This window comes from Muscardinus avellanarius (genome assembly GCF_963383645.1).
Source record: "Muscardinus avellanarius genome assembly, chromosome: 11".
NCBI classification, from domain to species: domain Eukaryota; kingdom Metazoa; phylum Chordata; class Mammalia; order Rodentia; family Gliridae; genus Muscardinus; species Muscardinus avellanarius.
In genome coordinates this window covers 73,189,800-73,216,634 of record NC_137797.1, presented here as the reverse complement: position 1 = coordinate 73,216,634, position 26,835 = coordinate 73,189,800, and the positions used below count along the sequence as shown (strand labels likewise).

Sequence of the window (26,835 nt, the reverse complement as noted above, 5' to 3'; positions counted from 1 at the left end):
GCTACAGGGCCGACCCGGAAGGTGATCACAATTGCCCAGGCCAAAGTTGCAGAGGGCATGCTGCTACCACTGATGTGGCAGCGGGAGGAGAGGGGAAGAGAACCCAGAGCTATTTCACACTCTGGCCTATGGGTGTGCGGCTGCCCAAGGATTTTGCCGTGCGTGTGTGTGTGTGTGTGTGTGTGTGTGTGTGTGTGTGTGTGTCTGTTACTAGGGACTGAACCCAGGGGCATTCTACCTCTGACCTACACCCCCAACCCTATTTTTTAGTTTTTATTTTGAAACAGGGTTTCACTGAGTTGCAGAGGGCCTCAGTAAGTAGCTGAGGCTGTCCACGAACCTGAATCCTCCTGTCTCAACCTCAGAAGTACTGGGATTACAAGTGTGCATCACCACACCTGGCTTGGATTTTGCCTTTTGAAAATCCTCTTGGAAAAGCTGGGCATGGTGCCGCATGCTTGAAATCCCAGCATTTGGGAGGCTGAGATAGGAGGATCATGGTTTGAGGACAGCCTCAGCTACTTAGTGAGGCTCTTTGCAACTCAGTGAGACTCTGTTTCAAAATAAAGAATAAAAAATAGGGCTAGGGGTATCGCTTGGAGGTAAAATGCCGCTGGGTTCCATCTCCAGTACTGCCAAAAAAAAAGAAAGAAAGAAAGAAAGAAAGAAAGAAAGAAAGAAAGAAAGAAAGAAAGAAAGAGAGAAAGAGAGAGAAGGAAGAAAGGAAGGAAGGAAGGAAGGAAGGAAGGAAGGAAGGAAGGAAGGAAGGAAGGAAGGAAGGAAGAAAGAAAGATCCTCTTGGAGTCCAGCTCTGCCTTCTGTACTCAGGCACTGCCCTACCCCCTCAGTCCTGACTCCTGCCCAGGCTTCTCATTGCAGCTCTAACGGGTGTGTGCTTGCTCAGGGCCTGCCTGTGATTTGTCTGGCTGGTGTCAGGCAGAGGCTGCCTGAGTCTCTAGGAACAACAGCCAGAGCGGCAGTCAGCACCCACAGGTCTTCAGTGGTGGTTCAGGTGACAGTCAAATGTGGTTCTGTTCCGCGGCTGGGTTCATCCCTGAAGCTGGCAAAGGCAGGGAGAGAGATGGGCTAGGCGAGGCGGGCAGTAACACTGGTTGCAGAGCACCTGGATTCTATCACTCATGCCCTGGGGAGTTAAACAGGAGGCCACCTCTGGCCTACGTCTCGGGCACAGCTCCTCAAGTTCACCAGCCCAGGCAGCCTCCCCTGCGCCTGTCCCCAGGGTGCCACCTCTTAACAGTCCGTGTCCCAGCACACCTGGAAGGGGTGGTTTACAATTTACCTGCACTGCCCACTAACACACCGCTCCTTAATTTCCAGCAGTGGAGGGATTTAGAATAACTAATTACTAAGGGCTAAGGACCCCAAAGCCTTCTCATAGTACTGTCAGCCTCTCGGGCCTTACTTACCCTGGGGACAGTTGTTAATAGTGGTTTGGACCAATCATTAGTCTCCTTGATCTGCAGGTCCCCCTTACAAGAAAGTCTGGTCCAAATGTTAAGTTTTCAGATGTTAGTTCATGTTTGGGGTTTGCCTGCATTTCTGTCCCCTGTTCCCAAGAGATAACTCAGCTCTTTGAATTTCTTTGATTTCTGTGGGGTAGAAAAAAATCTGAATTGCTTGAAGACAGCCCCTCAACATGTCTTCTGTGAATGCCTGGACTTCTTAAAAAGATGGTATTAGGTATTCCTGAGATGTTGTTAAGAATCCAAAGGAGGAATAAGGAGCAAGCAGGAGGAGGTTGGAGTGCACCCGGTGGGGAAGGGGCTTCAGGAAGCAAGCCTGCTGATGGAACCTGGAAGGGTTGGAGACTCTGGCCTTAGCAGCACATGAAGAGGAGCAGGGCATCCCAGGAAAGTGGCTGCACTGTGTAGTGGGCGTGGCAGCCTGGGGCACTAGCTCTGCCCACCTGGCCAAAGCTTTTCGGGTGCCAAGGCAGCAGAGACCTAAGGCATGCTAGACAAGGAGCTCAGCATGACCTGGGCCAAACACGATAGTCCCTCTTTATCCTGCCCCTGGGATCTAGGAAGCAAGGCCTCAGGACTCTCGGGTGACCGTAGGGAAGTAGAGGCAGCCTCAATGAACAAGGAGATTAAATCCCCTGCCAGTCAGTCAGGAGGGGACTCTTGAGCTGGATGTAGGCTGGTTTATAATGTTTTTTTTTTTTTTTTTAATAGGACCTCTTTTGCCTACCTTGCTTTGTGGAGGAAGATTTATACCTCCTTCTGGAACCAAAATACCGGTGCATCCCCGAGCCAGGTCAATGTGAGCACAATGCAGGTGAGACACCCCAGCCCCACTGCCTCCATGCCGCTCCAAGAAGGAGCCGAGAGCCTGGCTTTGTGGGCTGACTTGGTTGGCTATGGCTTTGGGGATCCCTTTTACGTGGTGTGGTGGATTGTTAGTTCCTTGAATGCATAAGCCCCCTGAAGTCTCTGTGTTTGATCTCTCTGAGCAGAGCTCCCTGCCTACTACAATGGTGCAGCCCCCTGCCTGAAACCCTCTTGTCTGTGCCCCCTCTTCCTAGAGAAGATCTGTGAACTCTCTAACCGTGATCATTCTTCATCATAACTAGCGCTATAAAGCAAAACGATACAGGACTTGGGAGCAGTCCCGTGATCCATTTTGGACTCTCTCACCATAGCTGGGGCAAATGAGCTTCCTTGTGTCTCAGGATGGCCCCAGTAAAATGGGAAGAATGGCTTTTCCCATCAAAGGAAATGCCACATAAGTGACAGAATTATCTATGGCTATGTGAAGTTCTAACTTCTCCCCCTTCTCCCTTCTCTCATATTCCCAAACTTATTGGCTTACTATATCTTTTTCAGGAAAAAAAAAATCCTCGCCACCCCCTTGGGCTTTTCCACCTCCCCTTTAATTTTATTCAGTGTCCCCAATTGGACCTGAGGCTACTATGTCCCCCATCAGCCCAGTGCCAGCCCCCCACCCCACCATATTGCTGACTCTGGGAATCTATGCTTAGACCTTTCTTCCTCTAGAAAACTGAACCTGGAACTTCAGAGGGTGGGGCCACCTCCCCACTTTAGAAACCCATGGGCCAGAGCTTTGGGCTCTAAGGTCTCTGAATGATGTAAGAATAAAGAGACCAGTAAATGAAACACTGTGTGTGCTCTGTAAATCTGTGTACTACCGCGGCTGCAGCGAGGAGCAAAGATACACGCTCTAAGCAGTAGCAAGCCATCCCATCTTCTGGTCAAGTGCACTGAACTAAGAGACAGCACATTTGGTGCTGGTGCTGGTACTTTTCACTTCCTGGTTGTCATTTAACCTCAAGGAAGGATTTCCTCTATGGAATATAAATAAAAGGGGCAGAATGACGACCACACATAACGCTTCCAAGTGTAAACCTCGGCTTCCAGTGGTGCAAATGGAGGCAAGCCCAGTTCTAAACTCCCTCCTGCCTCATCCCGTCTCTGCACATGAGTTGGGGAAGGATGCAAAGCTGGTCCTGCCCTCCCCTGTCTTCTCAGAGCCCTTCAGGACCAGCAGCCCTGCCAGACGCCATTGCCCTCAGCCCGGGGAGCCAGGGGTGCATAATGGCCGTGGAGAAGCTGAGGGGGCTGGGAGTGCTGGGATGGCCGGTTGCCGCACTCTGCCCTGGCCCACCCAGAGAGCCCCAGTGAGCTCACGTCTGCAGTAAGCAAACTGCTCATAACCAGGCTGGTGAGACAAATCTGGAAGCTGGGCACTAGTGAGAAGTGATGGCTGTCTCCTCAGGAATGTTCTGCCCAATTAAAACTGCCTCCCAGACAGCTTGGCGGATGCTGGGACTTCTCCCCCAGGCTTTTCTGGCCAGCCTCCAGGCCCAGTGGTTCTGCAGGCATTTCTTGAGGGCCTACTATGTGCCAGCCATCAAGCTGGGTACTAGAGAGACAAGAAACAATGAAAGCCACACTGGAGAGTACAGTCTACCCGGCCCAGACACACTTTTGAATGCAGACTGTCAGAGAGCCTCAGGGTTCTGCATGTGATGCCCCAGGCCCCTTTCCAGCCCCGGCAACCCCAAGCCCTGCCCCTTCCTGACCAGGCTCTGAGCCCTTAGACTGACTCCCTCTGTTTTCAAAGCATTCCTGTCCCTCAGTCCTCTTGTCGGCTCCTGTTTTTCTCCAGTTGATATGGATCAAACTGCTTCATCTGTAATTCCCCTGCTTCTGGAACAGCCCGGACAACCTCCTGTAATGTCCACTTGTGGGGCAGATTTTAGGTTTAAAGCCTCTGTCCCTGCAGGATGTCATGAGGGGCCACAGTGTGAGGTGACACCCATGTAATTAGAAGGTGGGTTCACTAGAGATCATTCTCCCGGTAAATTACCTGAAGGACACAGGACCTTAGGCAGGAAAACCTCACTTTGAAGACACAGGAGTCTCCCCCTCTTGAAGGGCAGATGCCTTAAAGGCTGGGACTGGGAGAGGACAGAAACCTAAGTGGGCCATGTGGCATGTGGTTAAAAGCTGTCAGTCCACTTGTTGTTAAGGTCTAGTCTTTTCCCGTTGTAGCTTGGTGTATTTGTTAGGACTGCATCTCATTGTGAGGAGATGTCCCCAAAACAGTTACAAAATTTGGGGGGACTTTTTCCCCATATAATGAGAAAAAGGCAGTTTCTCAGAGAAAATGACATCAGGACTCCCAGCTTCCTGCCTCATGGCCACAAATGGCTTCCCTATTTCCAATAAGAAGTGCAAATTCCAAGCCGGGAGTGGTGGCGCACGCTTGTAATCCCAGCATTCGGGAGGCTGAGACTGGAGGATCGCGGTTTGCAGACAGCCTCAGCTACTTAGTGAGGCCCTCTGCAACTCAGTGAGACCCCGTTTCAAAATAAAGAATAAAAATGAAGCCGGGCGTGGTGGTGCACGCTTGTAATCCCAGCATTCAGGAGGCTGAGACTGGAGGATGGCGGTTCACGGACAGCCTCAGCTACTTAGTGAGCCCCTCTGCAACTTAGTGAGACCCTGTTTCAAAATAAAGAATAAAAAACAGGGCAGGAGGTGTAGCTCAGAGGTCAAATGCCCCTGGGTTCCATCCCCAGACCCGCAAAAGGAAAAAAAAAAAAGTGCAAATTCCAAACAGGAAGAAGAGGAAGAAGCAGGCCAAAGGATCCGCTGAGTCTTCATATCCTCATATCTCTTAAGAAGCTCTCCCAGGAGTCCACACAACTTCTGACACTTCATTGACCAGAACAGTGTCACATGGCCACCAACAGCTGCAAGAAAGGCTGGGAAAGGAATCTTTTAGTTGAGCATTTGCTTCCCCTAAACGTCAGATTTGTTTAAATGAATTTAAACAAGCATCTTCAAGGGGGGATTTCAGGAAGAAGAGTGGGTGAGGGTGGAGAGGGGTGCAACGGCTTTGTTGCTTCGCTGAGGGCTGGGCTGACTGGCCAGCAGGGGGCAGATGGCTGGCCAGCCTGGGAGGGGCCTCTCACAGTGCCTGCGCTGGACTCATGCTGACAAGAGGGTTTCAGAATAGCTCCCCTCCAGCATCATCTTTAGTAACTTCACCACAGCCCTGGTTTTTAGTCTTTTTATTTTTTTGAAACAGGGTCTCACTGAATTGCAAAGGGCCTCACTAAGTAATAGCTGAGGCTGTGGGTGAACCACCATCCTCTTGTCTCAGCCTCCCAATGCTGGGGTTACAAGCTGTGCCACCACACCCGGCTTTCTTGTTCGCTTCCTTTCTGCTAAGAGGCCTAAGCTGGACTTGACAGAATATACAAACCCATTCATTAAAAAGTGCTTGCCAACCTTTTATATCCATCTGGGCAACGTGTGTGTGTGTGTGTGTGTGTGTGTGTGTGTGTGTGTGTGTGTGTGTTGCTGGACACTACTAAACCCAGGGGCATTGTACCTTTGAAGTATACCCCTAGTTCTTTTTTGTTTGTTTTGAAACAGATTCTCGCTAGGTTGGTTTTGAACCTGCGATCCTCCTGTTTCAGCCTCCCAAGTACTGGGATCACAAGTGAGCGATACCACGCCTGGTTTACGTCCATCCTTTTTTGTGGCGGCTTGGCACGGGGAGGTCCTGGACAGGGGCAGTCCACTCCTGGGACTCCAGCTTGCCCAGCTCAGCCGGGGTCCGGTCCTGTCCTCAGGGCAGGAGCCCCCTGGAAGCCCTCCCCACGCTGGCCTAGGGGAAGCCAGCACTCCTACCTATCTGTATAATACTAGAGTCCGGACCCTTTACTCCACTGAAGCAGTTTCTGGGTGTTCGGCTCTCTCCACCCTCAGAGTCTACCCGGGACGGTAAGAATGGCTGCCGCCCTCCACCCGGTTCTGTAAACTTGACTCCAGCCAGTCCAGTGCTTCTGGGCAGCCGCGATGGCTCTCCGGCGCCCTCTAGCGGCGCTGGGCGGCCCGACAGCGGCGGCGCAGGGCGGCCCGAGCCCGAGAGCGCAGGCGCGAGCGCACGCCGGCGCCCAGCCTCCCGCCGCTCTGCGCCTGCACGCCGGCCGCGAACGCTCGGGCCGAGGGGCAGGTAGCTACCCCGCGGGGGCGGCAGGTGGCTGGGGAGCGTCCGGGAGAGGAGCTGCGGGGAGTTCGAGCCCCGCAGGTTCCGGGACGCCGCTGTTCACGCCTCCTGGGCGACCTTGATGAGCTCCAAACAGCGCTCTTTGCCCAGGGGCGTGACCCGCGCCCGCCTCCCGCGCTGGCAGTGGAGGGGGAGGGGGCCCTGAGGCCTGTTATTAATTTGGTGCCTGTTGGTTCGAGGAGATTTTCTCGAGGAGGACACAGAGTTTGCAAACAGTGGCGAGGAAGGGCGAGCTGGGCCAGCTGGGAGCTGGGGTCCCCCAGTCCCAGGGCGCCGGAGCCCGGCAGGTTGACAGGTGGCAGGCCCCATTCCTTCTGCTTTTTCGTGGGTTGGGGAGCACCGCTACAAAATGAGGGTCCGCGTAGAAACTGCAGGCTTTGGACCTGCAAGTCAGGACGCAACTTGTCGTTCAGTGTGTTTACTCTCCTTACAGAAAGAAGCGACTTCTCCCGTCCTGGCCCAGTGCGGACACTAACACGACTCACTTGACTTCATCTAGGACATGACTCACGTGGCACATCACGGCCATGGGGTCTCAGCATTCTGCCCGTGCTCGCCTTCCCTCCTGCAAGCCAGAGGAAGATGACAGGGAGGATTTGCTGGCTGACCCGGAGCAGGAAGAGGCCATCGCTCAGTTCCCATATGTGGAGTTCACGGGGAGAGATAGCATCACCTGTCTCACATGCCAAGGAACAGGCTACATCCCAACAGGTGAGAATCCATTAGTGATAAGGGAAGGGCCTGACAAGAATTGCAAGGTGCCCACAGAGATGCCCATGTCTGGCCGGCAACTTTTCTCCTAGTACCTTTACAGTTCTAGACGGCCCAGAATTGGTGCCAGCTCAGCTGACTTTATACACTCAGGTGGACTCCACAACTTCTCTTGGTTTCCATATATTTGAAACCCTTTGTTTTCTTCACTTCCACTTTTCTATTTTTTTATTTTTTCCTGTTGTTTGGAATGTTCATCTTATCCTAAGTTGTGGGATTTGTTGACAGACGTATTTGTTTATTGCTCGTGGCTTATGAGGACTGGCACAGCTTTGGAGGACCATCTTGGAAGCAGATAGCGAATCATTAGCTGAGGTCCGCTAAATACTTCAGGTGGGGAGAAACTAACATGCTCCAGGGTGGAGCCTGGACTAGGTACTAGTAAGGTGGTCTTTAGAAAGTCCCAGTCGTTTTAGGTGGAGAATCACAAAGTTTGGAGCTGGTAAGGACATTAGAAACCATTTACTTTAAGCCTTCATATTAAATATAAAGAAACAGTGGCATTGAGAGGCTCAAAGGCTTTGCCAAAGCCATGGACTAGAGCCAGAATAAGATGTCAGATTTCTCAACTTCCACGTCACCCCCTGGCAGCACTCTCTATAGATTTGTTTCTTGTTCATTAGACCTAAAATGTGAAACTAGTATTTTTAAAAGTGTCTAATCACAGACAAAAATTCGGGAGGGGTTCCTAGGGAATTGAACCCAGGGGCAGTCTACCTTTGAGCTACAGCCACAACTTTTATTTTTTTATTTTGGAACGTTGTCTTGCTACATTTCTGAGAGTGGCCTCAAAACTGTGGCAATCCTTCTGTCTCAGTCTCCCAAGTGCTGGGATTATAGGTGTGTGCTGGCACATCAGCTCACAGATCAATACTTGCTGAGGCAGGCGGTAGCGAAACGCAAAGTAAAGTGTTGCCAATGCATGACTCTTAAAAAATGAGTGTTTTGTTCCTTTCTAGAGCAAGTCAATGAGTTGGTGGCTCTGATTCCACATAGCGATCAGAGGTTGCGCCCTCAGAGAACGTGAGTTAACTACCTCTCACTTGTTAATACCTCTCCTGTCCCTGGCTCCTTTTTATATGTGAATTCAAGGTAATTCTCTGGAAAACACATCTGTTCTTGTAAATGTTCCATTTCCTTTGTTACTCTTCGCCCAAGTGGGATATCTCTGCATGCATCACAATCTGGGGGAAGAAACTTGAAGCCATACATGTTCTGAGGGCCAAGTGAAGGGATGGGGTTAGGTGGAGTCGGAGAAAGTAGTATGTCCTCAGAAGTGTGGAGATATCTTTATCCACACGGCTTCTCAGGGTGCAAACAGTGTCCAAACAGGTTTTAAAAGGCTTCTGCCGCTCCGCTTCTTGCCTGGTTTGCAGTTCCTGGTTATCTGTGCTTGCTTTCACTCTATCCTTTGCTCCCAGTTTTGCATTTAATCCTGGCTGACTGGTCTTTGATATCTGACTGCCTGATGAGTCACATGTTATTTTATTTGCAGCAAGCAGTATGTCCTCCTGTCGGTCCTGCTCTGTCTCCTGGCATCTGGTTTGGTGGTATTCTTCCTGTTCCCACATTCAGTCCTTGTGGATGACGACGGCATCAAAGTGGTGAAAGTCACATTTAATAAGCAGGACTCGCTCGTAATCCTCGCCATCACGGTAAGGCTTAGGGCCTTGCCTCCTGACTTGCGCATCCACCAGTCTTGGACCCAGGATGCTCACACTTTCTTCCTCACTTGCCTGGTGCAGGCCACCCTGAAGATCAGGAACTCCAACTTCTACTCCGTGGCAGTCACCAGCCTATCCAGCCAGGTTCAGTACATGAACACAGTGGTTGGCACATATGTGACCACCAACATCTCCCTCATCCCACCTAGGAGTGAGCAACTGGTATGTGCTTCCAGGGCCCCTGCCCCACAGCATAGGAAAAGCAGGCCCCGTGGGAATGCTGTAGCACTGTTCCTTTTCTCCTTGTTTCCACTTGGAGGCACTGGTTGATGAGGAAGACCTGATGGACTCTCTAATTACCAATAGTGTTGTAGAGAAAGGGAAAAAAATAGCTAAAAATTAAGTATTTGGGGGACATAAGAATTTGTAAGAGGAAGAGACTTGCCACAAACCAAGAAGAGGTGGTATTACGGTTTGAGTCCATTGGCCTCTCAAAGGGGAAGAAGTTAGAAGTATTTATTAGAGCCGGGTGTGGTGGCGCATGCTTGTAATCCCTGCACTTGGGAGGCTGAGACAGGAGGATCGCACGGGTTTGAAGCTAGCCTCAGCTACTTAGTGAGGCTCTCAGCAACTTAATGAGACCCTGTTTCCAAATAAAATATAAAAAAGGTCTGGGAGTATAGCCCGGCGGTAGAAAGCCTCTGGGTTCCACCCCTAGTACCACCAAAAAAAAGAGAAGTATTTATTAGAGGCTCATAGACAATATCAGGACAATATCAGGCGTATATTTTGAAGGAACAGTGGTCCAGTGTCTGTGGGTTGCTGATAATAGGATATTCTGTGTCAAGCTTGCTTGGCCACAGACTGACCCCCATGTTTTATTTTCAGGTGAATTTTACAGCGAAGGCTGAGATGGGAGGACCATTTTCCTATGTGTAGTAAGGACAAAGCTATTTATATTTGTGGTCTCTGCCAAAGGGAAGGAGTTCAAGAATCATACCATGTTTTCTGGGGTCAGGACCTGCCTTAATTCCCAGCCTGTGCCCTGTAGGGTCCAGAGCTTCAGCTGCCTGGACGTTTATTTGGAGGCAGTGTCAGACGTATGTGACTGAAATGCTGAAGTTTCTAAAAGAAAATATTGACCCATTAGAAATATTAGCAAGCATTAGCATTTCTGAAACAAAAAAAGAATCACCATTAGAAGGATAAGGATGCCCTGGGGGGGGGGGACTCAGGACTAGCGGGCTAGCGCTTGGGTCTGAATGGTGGGTGGGAGGGACCCCCAAATCATTTGGCACTCTTTTACTGATCCTCTTGGCTTCTTGTTTTTTGTTTTGTTTTGTTTTAAACCAAACCACCCATGTCCATGTTTGCTGTTTGCAGCTTCTTCTGCACATTGCCGGGCATCCTAGTACACAACATCGTGATTTTCATGCGGTACGTGTCTCGCTTCCCTTTCCTGATAGCTCCCGTGTGTGGGCCTGAGTCATTGGCCCTGTGAGCTCACCACCTCTGCTCAGACAAAGAGGTGACCCAGCACCTTAGAACAGGTCAGAAGACTCTTGGTGTATAGAGATGTGGCATCTAGATCCCTGCATAAGTCACGAGGCTCACAGGGAACAGCCCAATATGTAATTTGCTCCATGACATGGGGTCTAGTTTAACTAAATACATGTAATCCCTTGGGAGTCCTGGGGAGTCCTAATGAGACCAGCACAGAAGAGAAAAGCTAGTGTGGGTATTGGGCATTTGAACAGACTTAACTCTTTTGCCACACAGATGACCACATCGTGGGCCTCTAGGGTTATTCTCAGATCCATGACTATTAAATTTGCAGGTGACAGGCTCTGCTACAGATATTTGAAATAGGATTAAAGGAAGATTTCTCATCTCAGCGCTGTTGACATTTTGGGCCATCAGTTCTTTGTTGTAGGCGCTGCCTTGTACATCGCAGGGTGTTTAACAGCATCCTTTATCTCTGTCTACTAGCTGCCAGTAACATTCACCCTTCTCACCCCCTCAGTTGTAACAATGAAGAAGGTCTCCAGACATTGCCAAAGATCTCCTGGGGGGTAAAATCATCCCTGGTTAAAAACCACGTATTTAACTAGGCACAGTGGTGCATGCCTGTAATCCTAGCTGCTCAGAAGGCTAAGGCAGGAGGATCACAAGTTCAAAGCCAGCTTGGGCAACTTAATGAGCCCTTGTCTTAAAAATAAAAAGGGAACCCAGCCTGCTCGTGCATGCTTGTAATCCCAGTACTTGGGAGGCTGAGACGGGAGGATCACAGGTTCAAGGCCAGCCTCAACAAGTAGAGAGACTATCATCAACCTCGCAAGACCCTGTTTTAACATAAAAATAAAATAGAAGTAGGGGTATAGCTCAGAGGTAGAATGCCCTTGGATTCAATCTCCAGTACCACAGAAAATAAAAGTAAATAAAATAGAACCAGGGATATAGCTCAGTGGTACAGCACTCCTGAGCTCAATCCCCAGTACACAAAAACAAAACAATATAACACCTTTTTAGAAGGTCACCTCGTGACATAGTGTCTTTGCACATGGAAAAATCCTCTGGCCTCCTGGTTATATAACCATAAAGATGTGTGCCTGGAGCCGGTGGGTATTGTTGCCTAGACTTGTGAGAAATGATTTGGGTAATTTTTCTTGCTTATTTCATCTTTCTTTTCCCTTAGAACTTCAGTGAAGATTTCATACATTGGCCACATGACCCAGAGCTCCTTGGAGACCCATCACTATGTGGATTGTGGAGCAAATTCCACAGCTATTTAGCATCTGCTCTTGGGTTCCCCCATAGCAGCTCCTGTAGAAGAGAGTACAGCACCTATTCTCAAGGCCCAAGTTTCATACTGACCCCAGGTGGTAAATGTGGAGGAGGAATTGGTTCTCTTAACCCCTAGCAGAAACCCTCCTGGCACTTAGGGGAAGCCTCCTTTTTAATCGCTGCCCATTGCCTACCATGTGCCCAGCAAGTAGTGGGCATTCAACAAAAGTTTGAAGAATTTAATTCAGAACTTTTTAGCTATTCTTGCATTCTTACCTGAAATCATACCATGGCTCTAGGCTCTCAAACCACAGACTGATGTGAAAGGGAGGACTATGAGTGCAGCTACAGACGTAGTAGCAGGGAGGGACCACGCTAATATCTGAAAGGAGATAGCATGGAGCCACTCAGTAGAAACATGTTTCACTATTCTCAAATGCCTAGGAGCTTAAGAAGGAGGAATGGTTGGATTTTTTTTTTCCTATAGGAAGTTACAGTTGTTTCTACCAAGAGTCCACGTGGGGCTTGATTTACCCTTCATCCACTGGCTGGAACATGGATGGGGATTTGATGGAAAAATAAACCCTACTTTTGATTCATTTGTCTCCTCTTAATTGCCTGAATGCCGTCAGAGGCATCTCTGCAGGGACCATGGATAGTTGCCTGCTAAGCAGGGTCAGCACAGGATCCACTGTGAGGAGGAAAGAAGACACTCCAACTATATTCCCTGTCCCCGTAGACACCTGTCACGGCAAGCAGCATCACTTCTCCATCTGCCTGTCCGGGTAACATGCTGCTCTACTGCTTTTCCAGAACAGAGCACACAGTGCCCCTGCAGGTTGGAAAAGGCACAGACTCACACTTCCCACCCCATTCCCCACACACACTTAGCTTGAGTCCTGAATAATAGAACCTGGTTTGAGTTTGGAAATTTCAACTGTCTCCACCCTCTCAGCCATTAAAGGGTGGGTGCAGCCGCCTAATTTCTGGGGACCTAGTGAGAAGCTCGGATGGTCAGGGCCATGGTCAGCTCCCCACAGCACAGAGCCTCAGAAGCCCAAGCAGCAACCGCTGCTGTTATTTCAGGGCTTGTGCGTTAGGTTTGGCCCCATTCCCTTAGCTTGATATTCAGTATTTGCTTAATGATCTTTTCACTCTTAATCCTCAAATTAAGGCTAAATTTCATGGCTATTTGGCAGACAGCGACGATCTAGGATTGAACACCACAGTTAGAGTGTTAACTGGGTATGGCATAACGTGTGCACAGTTGTGACAACAACAGATGGTGACAAAGGGACATCAGTAGTGCAGGGACAAACACATTTCTGAAAACATTGCTCTAAACAGAACATGCCCTGGGCTCATGAAAATGTTCACACTACATGAAGATGTTCACACTGCTGTACTCTAATTTTCCCATTTTCCAGCCTTGGTAGTATATTTTCCATGTAATTTTGAAAAAGCTACTCATATTGGTATTTCAGTTTTGAACCATTTTTGTGCCATCTTCCTCAATAACATTTCTTCTTGTTATTAACCTAAAGTCCAGTTTATCTTTACATGAGAGCAATTAAAAATTTTAGCACACAGCCATAAGTCTGGTCTCATACTGCAGTGAATTCTCTTACTTGTATTCTTTGCATCCCAAACTGTACTTTGAGATACTCTGCATGGTTTTATCATGGTGTCTGTTCTTCAACAAATACCTAAAATTTTATCGCAGCAAACCCAAATTGGAAAGGGGAAGTGGTTGGCTCAGGTGTCACTGCCGTCACCACTGTGTTTCCAGTGGATTGAAGCTTGTCAGGAATGTTTCTTGGAGATGAGGCTTTCCTGGAGATTGCTTCTCTTGTAGCATCTGCTTGGCCTGAACTGTGCCTTCTTTCTCCATCTCTACTTATAGCATATCACCTAAGAGTTGCTACATACAGAAATCTCCATTTATTTGTATGTTTACTCATTCCAAAAAAAGCATTTGTTGAGCACCTGCTGTATGCCAAGGATTGCCATTTCTGATGCATTTTGTTCAGAGTTGAGGCTAGAAGTCTACACAAGCTTGTTATGATCACCAGGCCCTCTATAAGTAACAGTTTACCACTGTGGAGCCCTGGTTACCCTACAGCAAGACTCCCAGGATCTCTGGATCAGCTCTCCTAGGGATTGTAGCCTGAAGTATGGAACAATTAATAAAAGAATCAGCCTATTGGTTAAAAGCTTTATAGGAGTCAGGAAGGTTCCAGATTGCCTCCTGCCAGGGCAGAGTAATTCTTTTATGAATAAAATTCTTTATTATCTTGCCAGCATACCTTTAAGATTCTGTGTTCCTTCATTTGCTTAGAAAGGAACAAAATTTCAGAAGTTATTCCAGATTTACCTATGATCCAAGAAGCTTGAGAGTTGGTCTATTATTTCCAAATAATAATATTTCCAGCAACCTGGAACTCAGGTTACTGGCTCCTAAATCAAAGCCTTTTGGTGTCAGACATTTCCTTGGAGAGGAGGAAGCTCAAAACAAGAAAAATCACTTGCCTGAGCCCTCATAACCAGCAAGCCTGCTCTGTCCACTCAATCCTTGTGTCTCAAGAACTTACCTGACATGTCATCCTGACTAGAGAGACCCACCAGAGAGGTCAGGGATCTGGGGAATTAGCAATGTTCCTGGTTACCCTCACCTTCCCCCCTGGACAAGGGAGCAACAATAAATGGCCCAGAGCTGCCCCCACTCCAGCAGAGCATTGCATGGAAACTGGATTCCTAGAATCCAGCACATGCAGGGCTTCCGGTTCTACTACCCCCTTGAGCTTTTCTTGCTACTTCTTAACTCCATTCCATGGGCAGTAGTTGCTGACATTTCCATGTTTTACTAGGTACCCAGGAAGTGGGTGGGCTTCCAGGCATCAGCTGTAAGTCCTGGGACATGAAGTGGCCTCAGTTTGAAGTCACAATCTACTGAACTATTAAAAATAGGCAGCCCACCGGGCGTGGTAGTACACACTCATAATCTCAGTACTTGGGAGGCTGAGACAGGAGGATGGCACAAGTTTGAAGCCAGCCTCAGCAACTTAGTGAGACAGACCCTGTTTCCTGAAGGTAGAAAACCTCTGGGTTCCATCCCCAGCACCACACACACACACACATACACACACACACACACACACACACACACACACACACACACACACAGCCGGGCGTGGTGGCACACACTTGTAATTTCAGCATTCAGGAGGCTGAGACCCGAGGATTGCGGTTTGCCAACAGCTTCAGCTACTTAGGCCCTCCGCAACTCATTGAGACCCGGTTTCAAAATAAAAAATAAAAAATAGCTCAGGGGCTGTAGCTCAGAGGTCAAATGCCCCTGGGTTCTATCCCCAGACCCGCCCCCCCAAAAAAAATGGCTATGCTGGGTGCCTATAATCCCAGCATTTGAGAGGCTGAGACAGGAGGAAGCCAGCCTCAGTACCTTAGTGAGACCCTCAGAAACTTAAAGGGACCCTGTTTCAAAATAAAAAGGGCTGGGGACATACCCCTGAGTTTAATCCCCAGTAACCCCCCCCCCAAAAAAAAAAGAATAGTTCTGATACTGTTACAGGAAGTGGCAGGAACAAGGAAGAAAGACCATCTCGTGAGTTGGGGAGACTGGTTAGACTGAATGCAGCTTCAGTCTCCACCTATTGTCAGCAGAAAGTTTTCACAAGCATTCACACTCCTCCCTGCTCTCCCCTCACCCAGCTCGGCAGGGGGAAGGGTTCTTTATTTGTAATTATGAGAGAGCTATTCTGTGTTTTTAATTATCATAATATTTTATTATTTTGCTATGATATAGCCTTGGTAAGATGCACTTCATTCAACTAAGATTATATCATAAATTGAGCATTAATATAAATGAATCCAACAAAAGTGATCTTTTACTTATTTTTGTTGTTTCTTCCATTAAAAAAGCTGCCAGCCTTAAACTAGAGGAAGCAGGCATGGCTTGGAGAAAGGGACAGAGAAAGCCATGGCTCTGGTTTATTGACTGAGCCACACATCTTTTGAAATTTGTTTTACAAAATCTGCTGCCATGGATTCTGATTGGTTTCTGTCTCTGGTCCCTTTGCATGTCACCACCACCATGCCCTCTAGTGGAGAGGGAACAGCTTGCTTGCTTCTGCTGTATATACCCAAGCAAGGGACGCCTGGTCATTGGGAAAACAAGAAGGCCATTTTAGGTCTGTTTCAGAAGCGGTCCATGGGAGCCTTAAGAATAGGAGTCAGAAGGAGGGGGTAGGAAGTGGAACTGGGGGTGGGACGGAGTGGAGAGTAACACTTTCATCTCTCCTTGACCTACAAGTCTTACACAAAGATGCAGATAATCTCCAGGGATTGCTCACAGGCGCTTATCAGGCCCCTGAGGGCTTTGCCCTCCTGCCTCCCTCCCTCCTTTCCACCCCACCTTCTCTAGGAAGTGTCTCCCATCTCCCCACCCAGCAGGATTTGTCCCACACCTGGTCCCATCCCCCTAAGCTCAGAGTGCCATGTCTCTTGCCATGAGCTGGGCTCAGTGATCATGAAATTGTGCTCCTGGATTGTGGCGCTATGGTTTGAGGGTAGATGGTGTCCCTAAAAGTCCTGTTGTGTACCTGGGCTTGGTGCCCAGGATGATGCTATTAGGAGGTGGTGGAACCTTTGAGACACAGGTCAAGGGAGGGACTCAGGCCATTGTGGGTGTGCCCTTAGGAGGAATTGTGGGACCCCTGTCTTCTTTCACTCGGCTTCCTGGCTCATGATGTAGCACTCACTCCTGCCATGATGTGCTTTGCTCACCAGAGGCCCAAACCAATTAGGGCTGCCTGATCTTGGACCTGAACCACCAGAAACCATGAGCCAAAATAGACAGACCTCTTTACTTCAAAGTAGACTGTGTTAGGAATTTCACTGTAGTAATGCAAAACTGACTAAATACTTGGTCTCTGTTCCCAGTCCACCACTGGGTTCCACGCAGCACCAAATGTAGAAGAGGAAAGTGTGTGGGAGGTTGCTAAACCAGGTGGTGTGGCTTCAGTGTCTTCACTCATGGCTAGAAGTCAACAGGAGGCAGCACTAGGACCACACTTGGGCATACCTACAAACCAAGGACCACTGGAGAACAAGCTAAAGGACAAATTACGAGTCAAAGTATACTTTCCAATCATTTTTTTATTTTTAATATCAATTGATGTTTTAAAAATACAGAAGTGTTTGACACAGAATAGCACCATTGAGTAGGACACACAAAGTTCCTGCGCCAGGCACCTGCAGGGGGTCTCCCCACCAGGGCTGGGGGCAGTCACTTAGGAGATGTTTGACTCACACCAGTTACTTTCCTGCTTCTGCCTTGACCCAAAGGTCTCACAGGAAGACAATAAATAAATAGAACACCAAGATTTTATTTTTCAATCTGCCCAGTTCAGATCTCTTAGAAAGAGAGGGAAGAACAGTCCAAACCATGAAAGAGAAGGTAAATAGACATCAGGTCAGATCAGCCATTCAGTGCAGAATCCTAGAGTGATTGCAATTGGAAAGTACTTTTGGGTCCTTTGGGTTTGCAATGGATCGTGTTGTTTCTGGGTTTGGGTTTTTACAAGAAGCAGACAGGCCCCATGTCCACACCAAATTCTTGCTCAGGCCCACCTATGTCCATGGGTGCAATGTCAATGATGGGGAGGCGTGAGGTCTTCTGTGACCGGTACTCGATGACAGTCTCGCCCCACTTACCGGTGTGTTTCTAGGGAGAAAGGAGGAGACATCAGTCACTAGATGCCTTGCAATCCAGTGCCAACTGCCCAGGATCCCAAACCTGAGCAACCACAAAGTGTGAACCACACTCGGGAGGTTCTTCTTGGCTTACGCAAGACCTCTGCACTTCAACTCCTGTCCTTAGCAGCAAATCCCTGCCCCACCCTCCTGTTCCCCTTCCTCCCCAGCCCCCCAGTAGGCTCCTCATTTTTGACTTCCCTCTTTCTTCTCTCTCAGAGGTATGCCCATACATGAGTGCTTCTACAGCAGTCACTGAGCATGCCAGGAAGGGCCTTATTTCCCCTAAACCAGGGTGGGGATAAGCTGGCAGCACAATATGTGCCTCTCCCTCACCTGTCACTCAGCTTATCTTCTCAGTATAACCCCTCAAACCCACACCTCTAATGGTCTCATCATGTTAAGACCAGGACACTGTTTTAGGCCAACCCTCAGCTCCACTGCAGCCAACCCCAACACCTGGGAGGCTCCTTGGCTCTAGCATCTCCAGCCAGCCCTGCTCACCGTGCAGCCATCCTTCAGGACTGTGTATGTGAACCTGCTGTTGCCCTCAGCCCGGATCTCCACATCATTGGAGCCCTGGATGAGCAAGGCTTTCCTGAGGTTGCCAGCCGCTTCGTCCAAGTAGGCGATGCTATTCTTGCAATGGTAGGTGATGTTCTGGGAGCCCTCGGTTGACAGCAGGCGTAGGAAAGTCATCTGGACGTTGGCGGTGTTGGGAGCCAGGTTGTCATCTCCATAGCTGAACTGGGGAGAGAGCCAGGGTATGAGGCTTGGGAGCCGGCATTCGCTGGGATCCGGGCTGCAGAGGTGCCAACTATTCAGGGTTCAGCAGACAGATAGGGGTATTGGGTGGTGAGCTGGGAGGACATTTCTGCTCCCAGGAAATGAAGCAACCTCAGAGTGCTTCTTTTCCAACTCTAAATGGGGAAAAATACTCTTCTTCTCCCCTTCCTCTCAAGCCCAAAGGAAAACTGTTGGAGAATGTGGGAAGGTGCCAAAAATGTCCAGGGAGAAAGCAGAGAAAGAAGGAGGCAGCGCAGGCCTACAGCACCCAGATACTCACATGGAAGCCGCCATTGATGGTTTCTCCAAACCAGATGTGCTTCTTCTCCTTGCTCTTGCTGCTCCACCAGTTCTTCTTGGGCACATTTGCTGGGTTGGGGTAGACGCAGGTCTCGCCAGTCTCCATGTTACAGAAAACCTTCATGGCATCCAAGGTGCAGCCCTGGTTTGGATCAATCCAGTAGTCCCCTGCAGGGGAAGAGGCAACTCCCCATCAGGCTCAGATTCAAATTCAAAGGCCCAAGAAGGCCAGGCTGATGGGGAGAGCAGGGGACTGCAGGAAAAGCAGAGGTGAGGAGGCGTGTGTATGGCCTACAGGGAAGGGAGACAGAGGGCATATGGTCAGGAGATCTGGACGAGTGGCCTAGTGCTAAGAAGGACTCAAGCAGAAAGGTCAAGAACAGCATCCTCCTGGTGGACTAATCCACCCTGAAGTCACTTCTGCCACAGGTGCCAGGGTTGCTAATTTTCTGCCGTGAAGTAGAGGAACAACCATCTTCCAGAACCTTCCAGGCCTGGTTCTGCCTTGCACTGAGGGCCATCTCCTCCTTGCTGCTGAAGGTGGCCGTGCCCGGCTGGAGGGCTCTCCCCACCCTACAGGGGCCCTGTGTTCGGGGCTCACCGCTCTTCCACTCAGGATGACAGAGTTTCAGGTCCCGGCAGGTGCGAGCAGGGTTCTTGCGGGAACCCTCGGGGCTGCGGATGTTCTCGATCTGGTTGTTGAGGGACTTGAGTGTGGCATCCACCTCAGCGTCATGCTGTCTCAGGGTACCAGCTGCCTGGTCAGCCCGCATGTACTGCAGGGGGTCAGGACCCTTCTCTCTCTGGCCTAGGCCAGCAAAGGCAGACATGTCGATGCCAGGGCCAGGGGGACCTGGAGGGCCGGGGGGTCCAGGATTTCCAGGAGGACCCTGCAGCAGGGAACAGAGAGATCAGCGGGAACCATGGGAAGGAGCCCCTCCTCTGTCCATCGCCATCTATTAGGATGTACTAGAATTACTCTTCTAAGCCCCATGGCAAGGGGCAGCAGGTCAGGGCCAAGAACACCATAGCACCTTCCCCGCTTCCTCCCTAGCCCTTCTCTTCTGTTTCCTAAATCCAACTGCGGGGAGCCCCAAAGGGGACCTCAGGAAGAAGGTACCTTCACCACTAGCCGTAGGCTGATGTCCCAGAAGAAACACTAAGCGCTAGAGAGATGCTGGGGACACTTTAGACAACAGGGAAGGGGTTGGAACTTACAGCAGGGCCAGTTTCTCCTGAGCGTCCACGGGGACCAGGAGGCCCAATGGGACCAGGGATTCCATTGGAACCATCTTTGCCAGAGGGACCGACGGGACCAGGTGGACCCTGCAGGCCAGGAGAAAGAAGAAGTGGTGAGAAGAGCAACCCTCACGGGGAAGGTAGCGGGCTAGGCGGCCATCCTGAAGGCATTAGCCACAGTGTTCGGCCATAGCACCCTACATAGCTCCCTGTTTGGCAAAGGACCAGCAGGTTAGCACCATGGCCTCCTGTGTATAAGAGCCCTCCTGATAGCAAGGGCTGCCCTCCTCGCTGGCCCCTGGTCACTGTGACTCAGGTTTTTGTGGCCAGTTATGCCAAGCTGGTCTTACTTCTCTTAGGGTGTCTCTTGAGTGAGGAACCCTGAGCCCACGGCTCCCTCTCCAGAGGCAGCACTGACGCCCGTGGGAACCCTGGCCAGTAGCCGAGCCCACCCTCCAGGAGGGCTCCATCCCCCAATGCCATCTCACTTACTCGAGGGCCAGAAGGACCAGCAGGACCAGAAGCACCTTGGTCTCCAGAAGGACCCTGTGGAGATGGAAGGGGCAAAGAACACAGGTCAGCACAGACACGTGTATATAACTGCACCTACCTCAGGAGGCAGGGAAGGAGTGTGTCCTGCCCCATTCCCTTCCCACCTCCTCCTCTGCCCAAGAGCCCAGGGGGTTTTTAAGAGTGACTCCAAACTGTCCCACAGGAAGCTGGGGAATCCCTGGGGCTCTGAGCAGGGGGAGGCCTTGGGCTGCCCAAGCAGACAGTGACACTCACAGGAGGGCCAGGCAGTCCCTGCAGGCCTGTGAAGCCCCGGTGTCCCTTCAGTCCCCTCTCGCCGGGCTCTCCAGATTCTCCTTTGTCACCTCGGGGGCCTTGAGGTCCCTGGAAACAAGACAGATAGATGGGTCAGGTGGGAGCCAGCAGAGCCCCAACCACACCAAAGGTTTATCTCCAAGTCCTCTGGGCCCGCCCCCACTGGAGACTCAGCACGGGATGCTCCCATACTCACCGGGATTCCCCGGGCTCCAGCGGGTCCTGAGGGTCCCATGGGGCCTTGTGCACCCTGAGAGGAAAGAGCAAGGGCAGCTCAAGGGAGCCAGGGCAGAGACTGCCCTCCTCCATACCTGTCCCCAAGCTGGGCTGGTCCAACCTGCTGTCTCGATGGCCCCAAGACCACCAAATGCAGGGACAGCCTCGAGTCCCCAGTACAGGGAGGGCAGACGTGGAAACACTTGCCGCTCACCCAGACACCCTGTTCACCATCTGCTTCTACTGGATAAGAATACTTACAGCTTCTCCTCTGTCTCCCTGCTTGCCAGTTGGGCCGGCTGGGCCAGGAGAGCCAGGAGGCCCGGGGGCTCCGGGAGCACCCAGGGCACCAGTCTCACCACGATCACCCTGTCAGGAGAGAGGTCTCAGACTCAAAGAATTTTGCAGAAGAGGCAAGGGAAGAAGAAATTTCTTCCAGACTGAAACAAGGCTGATTCCAACCTCCCACCCAGGCCAACCTATGAGGTCTGAGTCACTGTCTTTTCCCTGCCCATTCCTCACAGGTACCAACTTCTCACCTTGACTCCAGCGGCACCATCTCTGCCAGGGGGCCCATCGGCACCAGGGCTTCCCTATGCAAAGGAAACAAGAACGCTGTTCGAGCGCTCCCTGCCCTGCTTCCCCTCTGCCTTTCTGGCCTCTCCCCGAGCCCAGGCCTATTCTCTTCTGTCTAACGGACACTTGGAGCCAAAGCTTTCTCTCTGAGCTTCTGTCCTTCTTCCTCCCTGGTCTCCAGGTTTCTGTGTCCCTGCCCTGTGATCTTCCCATTGCACCCAGTTCTAGGACCTATCCAGCCACCCTGCCATCCCTTCTTCAGTGTCCCAGGATGTGGCTGGCCCAGCACAAAGATGCACCGGGCCCCTCTCCTATTGGGGCCACCCAAGGAAGTCCCCCACTCACCTCTCGTCCAGGTTCACCTGCAGGACCAGTCAGGCCAGGGGGCCCCACGGGGCCAGGAGGACCTCGGTCTCCAGATGCGCCAGGAGCACCCTGCTTGCCGGGCTCTCCCTGGAGGGGCAGAGGCAAGGACCCTGAGCGCACATTCTAAGCATGGCTGTTCAGGGCCTCACCATCCCTTCCAAGGATAGGACTGGTGCAGGGACAGTTCTGAGGGTGCTGTGGGGGTGGAAGCTTCGGGGTGACATAGTTTCTGCAGAGGCCAGGCCACCTGCACACATCGAGAGCACTGAGCTAAGAGCCTCAGGCTCGGCTGGAGGGAGGAATGGCCGTCACTCACCGATGGGCCGGGCAGGCCGGGGAATCCTCTCTCACCACGCTGTCCAGGCAGACCAACAATACCCCTCTGACCAGCCAGACCCTGGGGACCTGGAGGACCATCGGCGCCCTAAGAGAGGAGAGCAGGAGATGAGCACTGACTCAGGCTGGCCTCAGGGGCCAGGGCTTCTCCCACCCCAAGTTCAGCTCTCTGTGCAGCCCCCATTCCCTCCCACCCTGTGCTTGATGAGCTCGGGAGCCTCTCGCACGCCCCAGCCCAGGGACCTTGTGAGAGACTTACAGAGGGACCATCATCTCCGGGCTCTCCCTTCTCGCCAGGGGGTCCTGCGGGACCTTGGAGACCAGGATCACCAGCTCGGCCAGGGGGACCACTGTCTCCTCGCACACCTTTGGGACCATCTTTCCCAGAAGGACCAGGAGGGCCGGGGGGTCCAGGGTTGCCCTAGGAAGAGCAAATGTAGGTGGTAAGAAGTCATCTCACCCTTCCCATGGGCTGCCAAAGCCACCGTGGCCTCGAGGACAGAAGTTCCCTTGACAGGGCAGCTTGGCGCTCCTGTCTACCTCTGACCTCCTGTCCCCTGTGAGTGCTCTGGGCAGGCAGCCCTGGCCCCATCAGCCCCAGCACACTTCATCTTTTCCTGTCCAGTGGAATCCCTCCTGCCTGTCCATTTCATCCTCAATTCCCCATTCCTCAAGGAACAGCCCCATCCAGACTCAACACCACTCTCTCAGCCCTCGGCTTTGTTGAGCTGAGTGACTTTTCCTTCCTCCCTTGCTGCAGCCCCCTAAGGGTCAGATCTAGAACTTGTGGGCTTCCTTAGCACGAAGCCAGGGGCACCAAACTTGCTCAAGAAATGTGTCCCTAATGAAGGCGCATAGCACGCCAGGCCCGCCCTCTGAGCTAGGCGTCTGAGGGGGGCGAAGGCAGCATGGTCCCGTGCTGCTCCCAGCTACCTACATGGGGACCAGTAGCTTCTCCTCCGAGGGGAGTGGGAGTAGGCAGAGAGGGAGGGGGGACAACCTGGAGTTCTCTAGACCCCTGTTGGGGACATGGGACAAGTGATTCCACCCTACCCCCATTCCAGGAGTAAGTAAATACCAGCCAGGAGCGACACTTACATTGGATCCTGGGGGTCCAACACGGCCGGCAGCTCCAGGGAAACCGGTGGCTCCCTGTGTGAGGAGAGGAGAGGGCCTAAATACCTCAGGCCCTCCAAAGGGTGGTGAATCAAATAGGAAAGGTGGGGCAGGGTGGGTGTCTCAGAGGCAAAGGGCGAGGGGTTGAAAAGCAAAAGGGGGAGCTTGAGAGGGGAAAGGGTCTGGCTGGGCCTGGCCACACACTCAGCCATGTGCTGCTGTTTGGCCTTTTGCACCCAGGGGCCATCAGCGCTGAGGGAGTCAACTCCCAGGATCACTGCGCTCAGCAGAGGCCCCTCCTCCCACCTGGCTGCTGGATGGACTTGGGCTGTGTCCTGAGCAGGACTGAGAGGAGGAGCTGGGGACTCTGGACATGGCCTTCACAGGCACCTTGGGCCAGGCCTTCTTAGTGAGGCGGGGTGGGGGTGTGCGGGGCCTCACTCACCGGGGGACCTTGGGCACCTCGGGCTCCTTTAGGACCAGTCACTCCAGTGGGGCCCTGGGGAGGAAAGAAGGAAACCATGAGGCCTGGTGGCTTGAGGAGGGGGTGGGGTTTTTTTTCTTTTCTTTTTTCTTTTTAGCCCCAACATGAGGACTAGGTTTTCAAAGAACAGCTGCCTGGCTATATGAGCCTGGCCTGCAGAAGCTGTCACAGGCAGACCTGCCCAACTCCACCAACAGGAGACTCTAGGAGAAGCCCTCCAGGCACCCATGGGACAGTCACTTCCCAAGAAGGCCCTTCCTGTCCTCTCGCCCGCCACTGGGAGACCATCTGCTTTGTCCTGGCTATCTGTGGTAAGGGGCGACAGAGCCTGCACATGTGCCTGACCCCGGACTCCACCCAGTACCTCACACATCACACCCAAGACAGTGAACTCTCCTATGGACTGGCAGGCTCCCCCATTCTCTGCCCGTCCGGGCCACAGGGCTCGCCTCTGCACCCAGCAGTTCCTGCCTCACTGGCAATTCTGGGGGAGCCCGGCTTTACCTACCTGAGGCCCAGGAGCTCCAGAGGGCCCCTGAGGACCAGGGGCACCAGCATCGCCTTTCTGTCCAGCCTCGCCTTGCTCACCCTTGGCACCAGGCTGGCCATCCGCGCCCTGCAGTGGGAGGAGGGGACAATGAGGGAGGGGCAAGCCAAGCACCTGAGGTTCTGCCACAGGGCTAGGCACGGGGAGTGCGTGAGAGAGTGCATATACGCATGCGTGCGCACACTCTGGACCTTGAAAACTGGGCTCAAGACAGGATTGCTATTTCACATGGAAGTGTGTAAGGAAAGAAGAGAACCCATGTCCTTCTTCCTCAAAGCCTATGTCCTCTCCCCCACAGGCTAGAGATAGATGCCCTCTGGTGCTGGATGTGGAGCCGGCCAGCATGGAGTGGGATGGACAGAGATACTCACAGGAGGTCCAGCAAATCCAGCGGGTCCAGGGGGCCCAGTCTCCCCACGTTCACCCTGTGAGAGGAGGAGGCCCAAGGAAGGTCAAGCCCTGCTACCTACTACTGTCCTCTCCTGAGAGCCCAGAGCCCTCTGCCCAGCCCAACACAGCCTCGTGGGTCCAGTCACCCCCACAGCAAAGGTCAGTGACCAAAGACTGAAAACCTCTCTTGGTCAAAGGCTCTGCGCCCTGTGTCCCCACCCACATCCTGGGCCCATATGACTTCTCCCTTCCTTCCCATCTCTCTTCCCATACCTAGACATGAAGGGCATGGAGGGAGGCACTGCTGGGCATCACAGGGCCAGGCTGAAGGGAAGAGCTGGCTCGCTGGCTCCTGGGAGCCCAGGCAAGCCCAGCTTAGGGCAGTGGATACTCACCGGGGCACCGCGAGCGCCAGCACTTCCTGCAGGACCTGGAGGTCCAACTTCTCCCTATAGGGGAGCCAGGATAAAGAGGTTGGGGATCAGAGTGGGGTTCTTCTAGAGCCCAGTACATCCGGAAGCCCTGCCGGTGGGAGGGTACTCTGGGTCCTAGCACATCCAGCCTGCTTTCTCCTTATTTCAGGCACCTCTGCTACCTCTCCAGGGCTTTGCTGAGGGCACTTTTACCTCTAGTCAGATGTTTTGCTGACAGGGCCCAAGAGCCAACAGCTTTGCTGCCGGGAGGACCTCCATCCCCCACCCCTCACCCCTCACCCCTGCAGGCCTGGTGGTAGGAGACAAGGAGGAGGCTTGCAAGGAAGGCGATACAGAGCCAGGAAGGCCAGCCACAACTCACCTTCTCGCCATTTGCACCCGCTGGGCCAGGGGGGCCAATGGGACCAGTCATACCCTAGGAGAGAGAAGGTAGGGCTGAGGGAGGGGCCAGCATGCGGAGCGCCTCAGAGACCCTGGGGGGCACACCCGGTGTGCCTTGGTGTTCCTTCCCAAGGTCCCCGGAGCTCCCACATACTGTCCCCCCACTTTGACAGGGAAGGCCCTGTGGTTTCCCAGTTCTCTCCCTCCCTCTCCAGAGGCTAGAGACACATGGGTTCCCTGTATCTGTCCCCAATCCCCTGCACCCCAGTCTCCAAGCCCCACAACCAGCATGCACTTACTCGTCCGCCATCCTTTCCAGGAGCTCCTTCAGGGCCTTTCTCGCCAATGTCACCCTGGGGAAGGGGAAAACCAGCCACCTCAGGGGGCATGCCAACACCCTTTGCCAACTCAGTCCCACCCCGCCTGGGGCCCCAGGGCTACGTTCCTGCCCAAGGGCAACTTGCTGTCATTTCAGGGTATGCAGCAGGGGGTAGAGGAGTGAGATGAGAATGGGGGAGAGGATGGCACTGACGGGAAGAGAGCTTTGGAAGGGTGTCTCCAAGTTCCTCAAGAAGTGACCAAGACTCATCCCCAGGGGGACGTGAGTGAGCGTGAGGGCCGGAGACCTGGCGAAGTCGTAGCTTTGGGGAGAAGGACTTGTGACCGTACTTACCCTGTCTCCTTTGGGCCCAGCAATACCAGCTGCTCCCCTCTCACCAGGCATTCCCTGCAGACCTGGAGGGCCCTGTGCCCCGGGGGGCCCAGCTGGGCCAGATGAACCCTGGGTGGAAAGCAAGAGGAGTCTGTGTGGACAGCATCTCCCCAGGACCCCAACCCCTCTTTCCTTCCCAGGCTTTCCAGCACCTTCTTCTACACATCCCTCCTACTCTTCATTGCTTCCTCTCCACTCCCTTCCTCTCCACCCTGAGTGGGGCCTCTCCAGACTTCCAGGAGACCCCCGCCAGAGCCAGCCTCACTTACTTTGGGACCGTCAGTGCCAGGAGTTCCAGGGAGACCACGGGGACCCTGGAGGCCCTGGGCGCCAGGAGAGCCACGTTCACCGGGGAAACCTCGTTCACCCTGGGGCGGAAACATGGAGGAACAATCCGTCAAGGATGGTGGGGAGGAGGCCAGGGAGAAGCAGGGGGCAGGGAGGGCAGTGGGCCCCAGGACTGAGGCAGGCTACGGTGCTGGGAGGTACTGGCAGGGAGACCCCACAATGACAGACAGGATACTCACCCTGGGACCCACAAGGCCGGGGGCTCCAGCTTCACCAGGAATACC

The 26,835-nt window shown here is 52.4% G+C and overlaps 2 protein-coding genes across 4 annotated transcripts in view; one reads left to right on the top strand and one right to left on the bottom strand.

Moving 5' to 3' along the window:
- Nucleotides 1-7,091: 7,091 nt before the first annotated feature.
- On the top strand, nt 7,092-11,791 carry TMEM106C (transmembrane protein 106C; the record flags this gene model as incomplete). Of its 2 annotated transcripts, none has more annotated exons than XM_080706599.1 (7): nt 7,092-7,275; nt 8,295-8,358; nt 8,831-8,990; nt 9,081-9,164; nt 9,888-9,937; nt 10,383-10,436; nt 11,695-11,791. In XM_080706599.1, 7 exons carry the CDS (start codon nt 7,092-7,094, stop codon nt 11,789-11,791), a joined length of 693 nt encoding a protein of 230 aa, XP_080562725.1. The 2 variants fall into 2 exon arrangements, with proteins under 2 accessions (XP_080562725.1, XP_080562724.1); XM_080706598.1 differs by having other exon boundaries at nt 9,081-9,221.
- Nucleotides 11,792-17,379: 5,588 nt separating this feature from the next.
- COL2A1 (collagen type II alpha 1 chain) overlaps nt 17,380-26,835 on the bottom strand; it is a gene marked incomplete at both ends in the record, with an annotated part of 32,578 nt that continues 23,122 nt past the window's right edge. For both annotated transcript variants that reach the window (XM_080706433.1, XM_080706434.1), the window contains 23 exons: nt 17,380-17,526; nt 18,060-18,302; nt 18,622-18,809; nt 19,243-19,531; nt 19,860-19,967; nt 20,373-20,426; nt 20,667-20,774; nt 20,902-20,955; nt 21,183-21,290; nt 21,461-21,514; nt 21,843-21,950; nt 22,180-22,287; nt 22,459-22,620; nt 23,298-23,351; nt 23,761-23,814; nt 24,308-24,415; nt 24,718-24,771; nt 25,132-25,185; nt 25,532-25,585; nt 25,851-25,904; nt 26,225-26,332; nt 26,533-26,631; nt 26,791-26,835. In XM_080706433.1, the coding sequence (XP_080562559.1) occupies nt 17,380-17,526; nt 18,060-18,302; nt 18,622-18,809; nt 19,243-19,531; nt 19,860-19,967; nt 20,373-20,426; nt 20,667-20,774; nt 20,902-20,955; nt 21,183-21,290; nt 21,461-21,514; nt 21,843-21,950; nt 22,180-22,287; nt 22,459-22,620; nt 23,298-23,351; nt 23,761-23,814; nt 24,308-24,415; nt 24,718-24,771; nt 25,132-25,185; nt 25,532-25,585; nt 25,851-25,904; nt 26,225-26,332; nt 26,533-26,631; nt 26,791-26,835 (2,415 nt within the window). The remainder of the gene's footprint in view (nt 17,527-18,059; nt 18,303-18,621; nt 18,810-19,242; nt 19,532-19,859; nt 19,968-20,372; nt 20,427-20,666; nt 20,775-20,901; nt 20,956-21,182; nt 21,291-21,460; nt 21,515-21,842; nt 21,951-22,179; nt 22,288-22,458; nt 22,621-23,297; nt 23,352-23,760; nt 23,815-24,307; nt 24,416-24,717; nt 24,772-25,131; nt 25,186-25,531; nt 25,586-25,850; nt 25,905-26,224; nt 26,333-26,532; nt 26,632-26,790) is intronic.